Source organism: Gouania willdenowi, chromosome 20 (genome assembly GCF_900634775.1).
Source record: "Gouania willdenowi chromosome 20, fGouWil2.1, whole genome shotgun sequence".
NCBI lineage: Eukaryota > Metazoa > Chordata > Actinopteri > Blenniiformes > Gobiesocidae > Gouania > Gouania willdenowi.
Genome location: NC_041063.1, coordinates 25,721,045 through 25,734,383, shown reverse-complemented (window position 1 = coordinate 25,734,383; position 13,339 = coordinate 25,721,045). Strand labels below are relative to the sequence as shown.

General features: G+C 37.9%; 1 protein-coding gene across 2 annotated transcripts; it reads right to left on the bottom strand.

Annotated features, from left to right (window-relative positions):
• Positions 1-1,948: 1,948 nt before the first annotated feature.
• arxa (aristaless related homeobox a) lies at positions 1,949-12,104 on the bottom strand. 2 transcript variants are annotated; one of them, XM_028435049.1, is made up of 5 exons: positions 11,718-12,104; positions 10,372-10,960; positions 9,272-9,317; positions 5,763-6,094; positions 1,949-2,918 (listed from the first exon to the last, which is right to left on the bottom strand). In XM_028435049.1, the coding sequence occupies exons 1-5, from the start codon at positions 11,968-11,970 to the stop codon at positions 2,654-2,656; spliced, it is 1,485 nt and encodes a 494-aa protein (XP_028290850.1). In that variant the 5' UTR covers positions 11,971-12,104; the 3' UTR covers positions 1,949-2,653. The 2 variants fall into 2 exon arrangements, with proteins under 2 accessions (XP_028290850.1, XP_028290851.1); XM_028435050.1 differs by having other exon boundaries at positions 1,950-2,871; positions 11,718-12,103.
• Between the last annotated feature and the right edge of the window lie 1,235 nt (positions 12,105-13,339).

Here is a 13,339-nt window from a genome sequence, read left to right as displayed (position 1 = left end):
GCTGAAATATAGAAACGGCCGCGTTTTGAACACTGTGCTTTCGTTGTACTTTTTTTTTTTTTTTTTTTTACTCTGGTTATTTTTGACAATTGTTTGTTTTTTTGTTGTTGTTTTTTTCCCATTTTTTTACACAGTATGTACAACAGTCTGTCACACAGGCAGCTCATTAGACCCTCGCCCACCTGCCCCGGTGACGCGCTCGGGAGGAGGAAGTCCACTGCTGAGATAATCAGAGAGAGAATCTGCACATGCTACACAAACCAGACCACACACACCTTCAGCTGGAGCATGATGTGTGTGTGTGTGTGCGTGTGTGTGCGTCGGGGGCAGGCGAGCTTGTATAGAGCAGCTATGGAAGGTCTATGGAGACAGATTTCCTTTGGTTCAAGGTGTGTGTGTGTGTGTGTGTGGGGGGGGGGGGGGGGGGGGGGGGTCACCTCCACCTCCTCCTTTTACAAGTCTTTGTTGTAGGTGCAGAAACCTACATCAATGCTTAAAGATTAGCTGTGTTAATGTAGAGAACTAGTCAATGGGAAAAAAAAAGCACAAGAAGGTTTCCCTGTGGTTCTTCAACTCTCACACTCTCTCTCTAGTTGTGTGTGTGTGTGTGTGTTTAAGTTAACACTTGATTCAATACGCAGCAGTACTTCTACCATAAAAGTATACCAATGGTAATATAATATGTTATGGTTTAATTTATTCAGACAACTTTTTTCAGGAAATGTACTTTGAAATGTATTTTCAAGTAAACTTCAAAGTACGTTTCCTGAAAAAGTTGTTTATTCACACAACTGCTTTTCAAAAAATTTACTTTGATCTCCTGACATGTTTTGACTGTAAACTGCCAGTCATCTTTAGAGGAGTCTGCTGATCACTTTGATGTTTCCTTGACTTCCGCGTAATAATTCCAGCAAGTTATTTTTGTCTTCATTTTGAATAATATGTTAAGGTTTATTTTATTTAGACAACTTTTCAGGGTTAGGGTTAGGCTAAACCTTCAGAAAATGTACTTTGAAATGTACTTTAAAAGTAAAAATGTTTTCAGGAAATGTAATTTGAAATGAACTTTTAAAGTAAACTTCAAAGTAAATTGTCTGAAAAAAAAGTGTTTATTCAGACAACTGTTTGTCAGGAAAATTTACTTTGATCTCCTGACAGTCTTCTTTAGAGGTATCTGCTGATTGCTTTGATGTCAAAGTAGATCAAAGTACATTTCCTGTAAAACAGTTGTCTGAATAAATTAAACCTTAACATTATATTTTTGTGATCAGTTTTCAGCAAACTATGTTAAAGTTATTTATCTATGAATGGTTTAGGATATCAGGGGGAGCAGATATTCTCCTCAGAAGCATCTGCTGATCGCTTTGATGTTGTTTGCGTAATAATTCCAACAAGTTCTTATTATTTTCTATTTGAATAATATGTAATGCACCTTGATCTCCTGACATGTTTCGATTGTCAACTTCCAGTTTTTTCAGTGTCTGCTGATCACTTTGATGTCAAAGTAGATCAAAGATTGAAGTAAATTTCCTGAAAATCTGTTGTCTGAATAAATGAAACCGTAACATATTATTCAAAAAGAAGACAAAAGAACTTGCTGGAATTATGACATGAAAGCCAAAGAAACATCAAAGCGATCAGCTGACGCTTCTGAAGAAGACTGGCAGGAGATCAAAGTATGTTTCCTAAAAAACCGTTGTCTGAATAAATGGGACCTTAACATGTTATTTTTGTGAGCAGTTTTCAGCAGACTATGATAAGTTATTTGTTTATGAATTAATTTGGTTATCAGGGGGAGCAGATATCTTCTTTGCTTTGATGTCAAAGTAGATCAAAGTAAATTTCCTGAAAAATAGTTGTCTGAATGAATGAAACCTTAGCTTATTATTCAAAAATAATACAATATGAACTTGCTGGAATTATTATGCTGAGGTCAAAGAAACATCAAAGCGATCAGCTGACGCTTCTGAAGAAGACTGGCAGGAGATCAAAGTATGTTTCCTAAAAAACCGTTGTCTGAATAAATGGGACCTTAACATGTTATTTTTGTGAGCAGTTTTCAGCAGACTATGATAAGTTATTTGTTTATGAATTAATTTGGTTATCAGGGGGAGCAGATATCTTCTTTGCTTTGATGTCAAAGTAGATCAAAGTAAATTTCCTGAAAAATAGTTGTCTGAATGAATGAAACCTTAGCTTATTATTCAAAAATAATACAATATGAACTTGCTGGAATTATTATGCTGAGGTCAAGGAAACATCAAAACGATCAGTAGACGCCTCTGAAGAAGACTGGCAGTTGACAGTCAAAACAAGTCGGGAGATTCAAAGTGAAAAAGTTTTTCCTGAATTTTGTTTATCACGATATTGCATTTTAACTTCATTCTCGTCATTTCAACCGTATTATTGATTTGTCTAAAATTATTTTCTCCATCAAAATTGGCCCTAATCTGCTTCCGTAATAAACACACACACACACACACACTAACCAGAGATTATTTGAATTTGTTGTTACTTGTCAGAGGTCAGAGGTGAAGTAGAGCAGGTAGTGTTTGTAATGGGGCAGAGGTGAGTTGAGGTGGGGGGTGGCCATCATGGAATAGGGGCGTGGCCCAAGGTAAACAGGGTGTGGTGAGGCCGTGGCGTGTAGAGTTCAGCACACCTCCTTCCCCGTGGCGCCGGCGGGCAGGATGTTAAGCTGGGTGAGCTGAGCCGAGTGTTCCTTGGCCTTGAGGCGCAGCGCGGCGATGCTGGAGGCCCTGCGGTCCGCCGCGGCCGAGGAGGTCGGGGTGGAAGAAGAGGAAGGGTCGGGGAGGATGGGGCCAGCATGGGAGGTGTTTTCTACAGGAGGAGCCGGCTGACGTAGAAGGGCTGCAGCAGTGGAAGCACTGGTCAGAGGACCCATACTGGAGAACAGCCTAAAATAAGGACATGGTCTTAAGCTACTTTAAATCAGAAATTACTCAGATTCATTAGATCAGTGGTTCTCTCACTATTTAGACTAAAGTTCCCCCTTTATTTTATTTCTGAATCAGAGTATCCTCTTTGTCCGACTACATTTTGCTTAGAAAACTATTTAAAACAACTATAGATAAATAAGTGGAAAGAAACAGTATTTAGTTCAGTGGTTCCCAACCTTTTTTGGATAGTGACCCCATTTTAATATTAAGAATTTCTGTCGCCCCAAAGCCTTTTTTTTTGCTAAAATTAGCTCAGATTTTTTTTTTTTTTTACTAAGTGAAGATGACAAAGAAAACATGAATCATTGTGTAAATTAAACTCAACAATATTTTCAGGTGCTTACAGTTTTCCCAGTGCTTATATTGCATGACTGCAATCATTTTTTCATGTTTAACTGTTGAAAAATTCTAACAAAATTCTTTAATTTTCCTCATAGTATGACATGTTTCCCTTAATTAAATAGAAAATGGTCAGAAAACATAGGAAATTTAAAGTTAAAATCCCATTGGGACTGATATCTGTCACTTATTGCTTGGATACGGTCGTTTTTCTTACATATTTTGTATTTTATGTATTTGTAGAAGTGCAAACTATGGCACAATAATGATTAACTTGTGAAAACACACATTTTAAAGAATCTAATTTAGTAAATAAGTGGAAAGAAACAGTATTTAGTGCAGTGGTTCCCAATCTTTTTTGGATCGTGACCCCATTTTCATGTCAAGAATTGTCTTCTTTATTTAAATAAATGTAAAGGTTTTTCAGGAAATTTCTATACTTTCACTTTGTGAAATATAAATCTATTTCAACTAAAATGCAGTAAAAGCTCAAACTTGTTTAAAAACTGAATATAGATAAAATATGTTTTGGGGGTCACCAGAAATTCTTCATACATGTTCAGGTTTTGTTTGTTCAGACAAGGTTTTTCAGGAAATATTTATCTCCTGACATGTTTTGACTGTCAACTGCCAGTCTTCCTCAGAGGTGATATGCTTTGATGTATCTCATATAAGGAAAGCATCAAAGCATTTTCTGATGCCTTTCATGTGTCCTTATGAGTTTTTTCTGGGGGCGTGACCAGCCTGGGAGAACTCTCAGGTTGGCCACTCCCGCCGTTGCCTGATCGACAAAGTATATCACCTCTGAAGAAGACTGGCAGTTGACAATCGAAACAAAACATCGACAAACTAAACCTTTACATACAGTATATCAAGATTTTCTGGTGACCCCAAAAATAAATTTTTTCTACCATTTGTTTACATTTTAGTTTAATTGGATTTATATTTCAAAGTGAAAGAATAGAAATACAGTTGTTTAAAATGTTCTCTTTTTTTTTTTAAATTAAAAAAACAATAATAATTAGAAAAATTCAAAAATCTATTTTAGTTTTTCTGAAATTTCAGGTGACCCCACATGGGGTCCCGACTCCAAGGTTGAAAAACACTGATTTATTGGCTCCTGAATATATTTCTTTCTATAGTTTTTATCATTTTGGGGTCATATCACTCCTGGGGCGGTGCCAAGACTAACTCTTTATTTGTTAATTTTCCATTCTACACTCTCTCTCCCTGTAGTGCCAAAGCATACCCCTAGGGGTACACGTACCCCCATTTGAGAAACGCTGCATTAGATAATATTTAGTTTTTTTCCCCTATTAAAATAACTACCGATTAACAAAGTAATATTTAATCTTTCCATCATTTATGTCTCTCATTTAGAAGATTTAGCACATGCAGGAAGTACATGGTTAATAAAAAAAGGAGGAGGTAATTGTGGCATATGGGGAGTGTGTGTCAGATCCTCACAGCTTGTCTCACGCAATCACACATTTGGTTAATTCGTTAAGAGTGTCATGATGAAGTGATTACTGTGAATGGTTAACAATGTAACATGTTTGTATTTCAGGCGCCAGGGACAAACATGCAGTGTGGGTGAGGATAAGTGTGTATTTCCCTCATTAGAACAGGGGTTCCCAACCTTTTTTTTTTTTTGGGTCGTGACCCCATTTTGATTATCAAGCATTTGTGGCGACCCCCAAAGACGTTCTTTTTTCTAGAATTAGTTTTTGATCATGTTTGTTGTAGTGTGTTATAAACACAGTAGCCAGGATGAGAGATTTAAATATATAATAACTTTATTTATCATAGTATTTATTATATATGATATTTATTGTGGTTTTTATTCTTATTATTATATATGTATTATATATTAGATGTATATTTGACAAAGTGAAAGTATAAAATGCCGATTCTCAACTGGTGGGTCGGGACCCCAAAGTGGGTCGCGGACCTGTACTGGGTGGGTTGCAGACAGCTGATTATAAATAAATACTTAATGTCTCTCATGTTGGACTTTAATTTTGAAAGAAACTTTTCTTTTGACAGGCATGCAGTGAAATGCATGTTTCACAGGAAAATATATAGATTTATGTTCTTTTTTAAAAAAAAAAAAAAAAAGATTGTAGATGTGTGTTTTCAACAGCTAATTTTGAAAAATTAAATTTGGTCGTTTGAATTCTTAAAAAAAAAAAAATTTTAAAAGTGGGTCGCGATTTAATGGCCGTGGCAAAATATTGATCCCAGGGTGACACCAGCAGTTCAGAACCGCTGGTCTGGAACAGAGTTGTTTAAGATTTTGTTGTTTTAATTTAAAAAGATAAATAAATTAATATTTTTCAAAAGACTATTTTAATTTTTCAGAAATTTCCGGTGACCCCACATGGGGTCCCGACCCCAAGGTTGAAAAACACTGCATTAGAGACATCCTGCTAAGTCTGATAGGCACAGATTAAAAAACCTCACCTGCCAAAAGTAGGTCCGATAAAAGCGGGGTGGCGAAACATGGCCGCCGTGCCCAGGAAGGTTCCCAACCCGAGGGGCGTGGCCAAGGGTGGGGCAGAGCTGCTGTGAGGAGGAGGGGTCAGACCCGGGAAGGCCACCGCTGCTGCAGCCGCTGCCGTCCAGGCCGACTCCAGGGCCGGGTGGGGGTGAGGGGGGAAGGGGCCTCCCTCCAGGTAGTGACTGAGGGGGTGACCCGCGGTCAGGGGCCCGGGGAAGGGCAGGCCCGACGGGTGGGCCTGGACCCCCGCCTTCTCACGCTTCCTCCACTTAGCTCTGCGGTTCTGGAACCAAACCTGGGGGAGAACAAAGGGGTCTGATTAGTATGAGGGTCCATCTATAGCAGGGGTGTCAAACTAATTTTGGTTCAGGGGCCCAAATACGGACCAGTTTTGATCCCGAGTGGGCCGCAGATTTTAGGCGCGAAAACGAACAATTCCAACATTAATGTGCTCCAGTTTGCACTTTCCCAGTTATAAATTAGTCATAAAGTATGAAAGGCATCAACAACATCAAAGCAATAACTAAAATATACTTTGATGTATTTATTTTTTGACCAAATTGTATTTAATTTGGGGAGATTTTGTAGAATAATTTGAGAAAAAAATCAGAATTTTGGAAACACTTTGAATTTTTTCAACAACAATTTACAACTGAATTATTTGGTAATTTACACAATGATTCATGCTTTCTCTGTCATTTTCTCTTTCTCCTACGGGCCAAATCGGATGCTTTGAAGGGCTGGGTGTGATCTCTAGCCATCCAGGTCATCGTTTGGTAAAATATGTGAAGGTGACTTTGTGAGAAAATAGTGTTCAAAATCATCAAAAAAGCATTCTTTAGACATATTTAGTTTAAATTATTGATCTAAAACCATGGTTCGTAACCTTTTTCAGGTCACGGTCTCATTTTCATATCACAAATTCCTCGCAACCTCATAGGAACATATTTTTTTCTACAAATGTTAAAGTGTGTTAAAAAATAATTTTAAAATGTAAAAATATAATTCTAATCAGTAATTTATCATTTTTTTTACCAATTCCTAGATATTTCCAGCGACCCCATTTTAATTCCAGGTGACCTCACATTGGGTCACGACCCCAAGGTTGAAAAACACTGATTTAAAAAGCTCTGGACATGTTCTACAATAATGGTTAAAGTTGTTGCAAATTTTAACCAAAATTACACTGAATTAAAATCAGGAAAATAAAAAAAAAAACTTGGGGGAACAAATAATAATAATAATAATAATAATAATAATAATAATGATAATGATAAGGCTAAATTAATCCGACAATGGAATGGGGGAAAAACAGTAAAAGTAACATTTTTAATTTGTGAAAAAAACAAAGCCATTTTAAAAAAAGGGAATTTAATAATAAATGTATCAACAAAGTAAACATTGGAAATTAGTCCCCAATTGCAATCCAAATTAAATATAACTATAGAAATAATCCTTATACACATGTATGTCCACTGTTTGCAGAGCGTGAATATTATAAGGTAACTGTCAAAATGTTATTTTAGCAGAAAATGTTTAGCCATAGAGGTTATGGAGGGGTTTATAGGGTGGGGGTCACATGGGGTCCAAACATTCACTCACAGGTTAAAACCAAATTCTGAAAACATGGGAACTGTTAATAACTCGTCCAGTCCATGAGAAAAAGATTTGGGTTATGCTTGAGATATTAAAAAAAACTAAACCTGTCATTCTCACTTTATAACATTGTTTCAGTTTAAATAAAATTAATCTAAACTCTTTTAAATCTCGCTTCAGACATCTGCTAAAACTATATAATTTATTACTACTTTTGCTTTTAATGTTATTATTATCTTTTAAATGTGTATTTTATTATTTTCTGTAATCTGTTTTTCTTATCTGTGCTTCTATTTTGGAACTGTAAAGTGTCTGAGAATTTTAAATTGTACTTAATGAATTAAAGATATGATAATAATAATGAATAAAATTTGGTGCGAGGCTGAATCTGAACAATCCAGGCATTTTTAAAAAAACAACCAATCCATTTCTACCAATATGTTTTGCACTGATTTATCATTTATAAACATTTATAAATGTAAATAAAAGAAAATAAAGAATTTAGAAAAATCTAAGGCTCAATTTTGTTTTTTGTTAGTTTTTTAAAAACCAATGTTTTCTTGTTATAATTATTAGACTTCTTGCTAAATCCTGCTGTTGGCCCAGTTGGAGCCAATCGAGGGCCAAATGTGGGCCACGGGCCTTGAGTTTGACACCTGCAGGTTTGGGCTAACATAGGTTACCAACCTTTTTCAGGTTGTGACCCCATTTTCATATCACAGATACTAAACATTAGTGTAGTAGGAATTGTGTTTGAACTAGATTTATATTTGGAAAAAGTACAAGTACAGAGTAAAGTTGTTTGATATTGTGTGTGTGATGTGTTGAAAAATGTGATTTTAATCAGTATTTTTACTCGACATTTCAGGCGACCCCCATATGGGGTCACGACCTCAAGGTTGAAAAACGCAGGACTAACAGCAGTATTAAGTAAACAAAAGCACTTCAATGGTCCCTTAGATCCACTGTGTCCCGTTAAACCCCCTCAACACTGGCTTCATAAAATTAAAACCACTGCTGAAGAAAGTCCAACAACAATTAATGCGCTTTAAATTAAATTGGGCGCGCAGTGACTTTCCCGCCCTTTGGAGTATTTAACTTTCCCACGCATTTTTTTTTTTTTTTTCACCCGCGCGCGGCGCAAAGTGTCAACATGTGCCCCCCTCCCTTTACCCCCCCCATAAGGACTGTTTAGCATTACACAGCCTGTTGGGAATTTATGAGTTTTTATCACCTCCCGATGGCGCCCGTTAAGTGATTTGTTCACCTTCAGCCCGTGAGGAGACATCTGTTGTTTTACCGTCGGCCATCGTCATAACCTCTCCCTGCACATGCACACGCAAATGCACGCCACGCTTTCAGGGGTAGGGGGGGTGGGGGGGGGGGGGTGCAAACACCTTTTAATGGTTTCCCATTCGCTCCCGAGTGCAAAGCATCGGATCAATGCAGGTCTATGCAATCACATAATGGGAAATCAAATAGCATTACCCCCCCCCACCCCACCCTCCTTATCCACCTCCATCCATCCATCCATCCATCCATCCATCTCATCCCTGTTTGCTCGTGCACTAAGTGAGCTTTTTATGAATCGCTTAATTGCCTCTAAAACGTCCGCGTAATAACATTCAATAACAGGAAAGGCCTTCCATCCATGGAGGCTATTTAACACGTTTTACTGCAATAAATCATTGCCTCAAATTGACCGATAATCCTCAATCACTGACGCACATCTCCAGTTATGGCCCCTCATACTGTATACACACCTTGCATATTTTTTATTTAAGTTAATAAGAAAGTATGGTTAAAATTTTTTTTTAAAAAAACCCTCTTTATTTGATTTTACAGGTCACATGATGCACATCAGGGGGACACTCACCTGAACCCGGGCCTCGGTGAGATCCAAACGCATTGCGAGCTCCTCTCTGTAAAATAAATACATAAAAATAATCAAATAAAAATCAAAAGATTCAAGGTTACAGACAGAATTGCTGTTTTGTTCCCTCCCTGTTGGTCACTGTCAACAATAGAAGCACCAAATATAGCCATGTGTGTTTTTTCTTTTCTTTTCTTCCATAAAGTGCTGAAATAAAGAGGACGCCTATAAGGCATATACTACTTTCCCTGTCATAGACAGAAAAAATAGGCCCTAGTGATTGTTAAGATTTTTTTTTATATATATTCTTATAGCCAAAAGGCCTGTCACTGTAACAACATAATGGCTGAAATAATGACATCTAAACTAGCCCTGCTGCCACAAAGCAATCCACGCACGCAGCCTTGTGCTTTGCTGCAAAGATGGGCTAAATTAGAGCTGCAGGTCGCTTTAAAGCAAATCGACTGGAAAAAAGCAATGGAGGGAAAAAAATACCATTCTATTTTTAAAGCATATATTTCAGCTGAATTAAATCTCTTTAAATGGATAACTACTTCTAATTCTTTCTTGCATGCATATATCTTTTATATATATATACACAAAATAATACAGTGCAGTGCTTTTGCAGAGGATCACACTATATTCTATGAATATATTCATCTTAAAAAAAAAAAAAATACATCACTGTGCGTTATTATATTGTTTATTATGCAAAGGCACAGGTTTGGTGCCATTGTCTGAGCTTATGTTGCGCACAGAGTTCCATTACAGATGTGCGAGTTTACTGGATTATATATATATATTTATTTATTTTTTTGACTGATTATTTCCTGTGATTACTTCATTTTAATTTATTTTATTTTGGGTCCTTGGGTATTTGATTAAATCATTCTCAAACATTGCTGGGGCTTTTTTTAGTGAGCAATGATTGCTTCATATTGTTGTTGTTGGTTTTTTATTTTTTATTTTTATAATGTTTGAGAAAAATAAATCAAACCAAATCAAATAATACAAGAACAACAATAATAATAAATGTAAGCTTGCGCGGACACGTGCTATAGGTTAATGTAATCAAAATGTAATAAATGCTCCAGTTCCCTGACCTTGTGAACACATCGGGGTAGTGCGTCTTCTGGAACGCTCTCTCCAGTTCCTCCAGTTGGTAACTGGTGAACGTGGTCCGGTACCGCCTCTGTTTGCGCTTCAGCATCCCCTCCTCCGAGTCGCTCCCCGCGGACAGACACACGCTGTCCTCCCCGTCCCGCACGTCTCCGTCCCCGGCGGTCAGACTCTCCCGCTCCTCGTCCTTCGGGGACAGGTTCGTGGCGTCCCCGCCGCTCTCCTCCTCCTCCTTCCCGACTTCGTCCTCCTCGAACTTCATCGGGCCGAGTTCGTGGTGCACCAGGCCCGGGGCCAGGCCAGGACCCGGAGCCGGGGCCGGGCTGCCGTCCTCCGAGGCCTCCCCGGGGCTGCGCTCTGCGTCCCCGCGGCTCAGGGACGCGTTCTCCCGGTAGGACTTGCTCCGGCTGATGCTCACCTGCGGGGCCTGGCTGATCTTGAGGCCGTCGCCGGTTTGTTCCAGGATCAGCCTCTCCGGGTCGTGGAGGTATTTCCCTCCAGGGCCGTAGAGCCGGCGCAGCTTGGGGGGCAGGTGGAGGTCTGAGCTCAGGGACAGGGGTTCCTTGGTTGAACCTGAGAAAAAACATTTAAAAAAAAAAAACATGTATTCCCCTGTTAGAATAAAAACAATAATAATAATACATATTATTTTAAAACTTCCAATAATTTCAATCTTTAGGACTGTTAATGGTATTTCTACCCCTACAGGTACGTGACCAGATTGCAGAGGGTAAGCACATGTATTTATGTATTTATTTTCTTCATCGGGACCTCTCCTATACAGTTATACTTTTGAAACTCGTTTTTAAAAATAAAAAATAATTATCAGCGGTGGTTTTTGACTGGCATTTTTGGTTGTATTTTTATGTATTTTATCTACTTTTGTTTGCCTCTGTGGAACTTTGGTCAACGTTTGTTGTTTTTAAATGTGCTCTATAAATAAAATCGATTTATTATTATTGTTATTACTAATAATAATAATAAGGTAGCTTTACAGTCTTTTATTTAGACTTTAAAAAAATGTCAATGCGGACCATATGGATTTTTACTCCTATCCAATCAAAGCCAATAACACATTTTTATGGTGTCAAATTAAAATCCAAAATGTGTGTGAGAACTTGAATAAATTGATTAAATATCTATACTGTTGCTATAATAATAACAATAAGGAAGTCTTTAGACCAGCAAAAAAAAAAACAAAAAAAAAAAAAAAACAACCAAAAACTGAAATGCTTGATTTATTAAAAAAAAAAAAAAAAAAAAAAAAGATAAAGCTGATGGACTAGACAGAAAAGGTTGTAAATCCCTGGTTTGAGGTGCGTGGACTCACCGTCCGGCCCCGTGTCCAGCTCCCCTCTACCGGGCAGGCCCGTCAGACCGTGCGTCCCGATCAGCCGGACCTTACAGGGGCTCCTGCGGCCCAGAATGCTGTCTATGCAGTAGGAGGACAGCAGGGTCGGGGACTTGCTGCTGCTTTTTCTTTCTCCCCGATCGTGGAAATCTTCCTCGAACTGGCCGCTCATGTCGACTTGTGGCTCGGTCTGCTCTCCTCTACGTCTCCCTCCCGTGTCCTCCGTGCTCATCGGGATCGTTCACGCCTGCGTATGTGTGTGTGTCCCCCCACCCTCCACTCCACTGACACCCCCCGGACAGCGGTTTGTCTTTGGCCGCCTGTGCGCGCTGCTCCGTGCGCTCTGTCGCGCTGCGTACTTGGAGGCAGTTTTGGTGCGCCCTGATTGGCTCGTGTGTGTGTGTGTGTGTGTGTGTGTGTGTGTGTGTGTGTGTGTGTGTGCGTGCTCCCAGAGCTTTATATATTTTTACGATTGGAGTTAATTTGAGGGAAAGGAGACAAAACCCGACATGGAGTCTCTTTTTTTTCTCTCCAACATTCGCGGAACGAACTCTAAGGAATCTGCAACATTTTGTTTCCTTTGCCTTCAATATAATATATTTGAACCAACAAACCTCTTCATTATAGGAATGAAGTCGGTTTGTCATGTAAATATCTGTTTAAAGACATTAATGCTGTATCCAAATGTGCCAAAATTTCAGAGATATTATATTATACATGAAATAAGACTATTTGATATCAAAATAAAAGCCCTGCATGGTTAGAAAATCATATCTGGTTTCTATATTTTAGACAGATGACAAGTACATGGAACAAAGACTGACAGACATGTAAATAAATATTCTCTGAATATTTCCCTATATATTCTAAAGTGCAACGGAGCCCTGCATGTATATGACGGGAATAAACTGTTATAAGATGATAAATAATTAGATAAATACATTAGTGAAGCACTTATATATTATATAATTACTCACCTAAATATGACATTTTCCTTATTAATCACTCACTAACTGTATTTTTTTAAAATTCATATTTCTTACTCCCTATATTTACAATATATATTTCTTCCTCATTTAGTTATACTTTTGGAATTTGTTCATATAGACTAATCCAGTGTTTTTCAACCTTGGGGTCGTGACCCTATGTGGGGTCACCGGGAATTTGAATGGAGACACCTGAAATGTCTCGTAATAGCTAAAATAATAACATTAAAACATTTATTTTTTGAAATTTAAAAATGTGCATTATTTTTTCAAATTAAAACACAACAAACAATCTTTAAAAAAAATAATTTATTGTTATATAAATGTAGTTAAAATACAGTGCAGTATACAAATAATATCAGAGCTGGTGGAATTCATAGTTGACACGATATAACAAACATGATCAATAACAAATTGTTAATTTGTGTTATAAAAGTGGGGTCATGATCCAACAAAGGTTGGGATCCACTGGACTAATACATTTTCTGTAATCCTTTGTTTACAACAGATTATTATTGTATTATTCATAATAAAAATGAGTTTTTGCACTAAAACAGGCTCCTGTCTGTGGGTCTATGGGGTGGTGCAGCAGCAGCAGCACATGCTCTGTGTGGA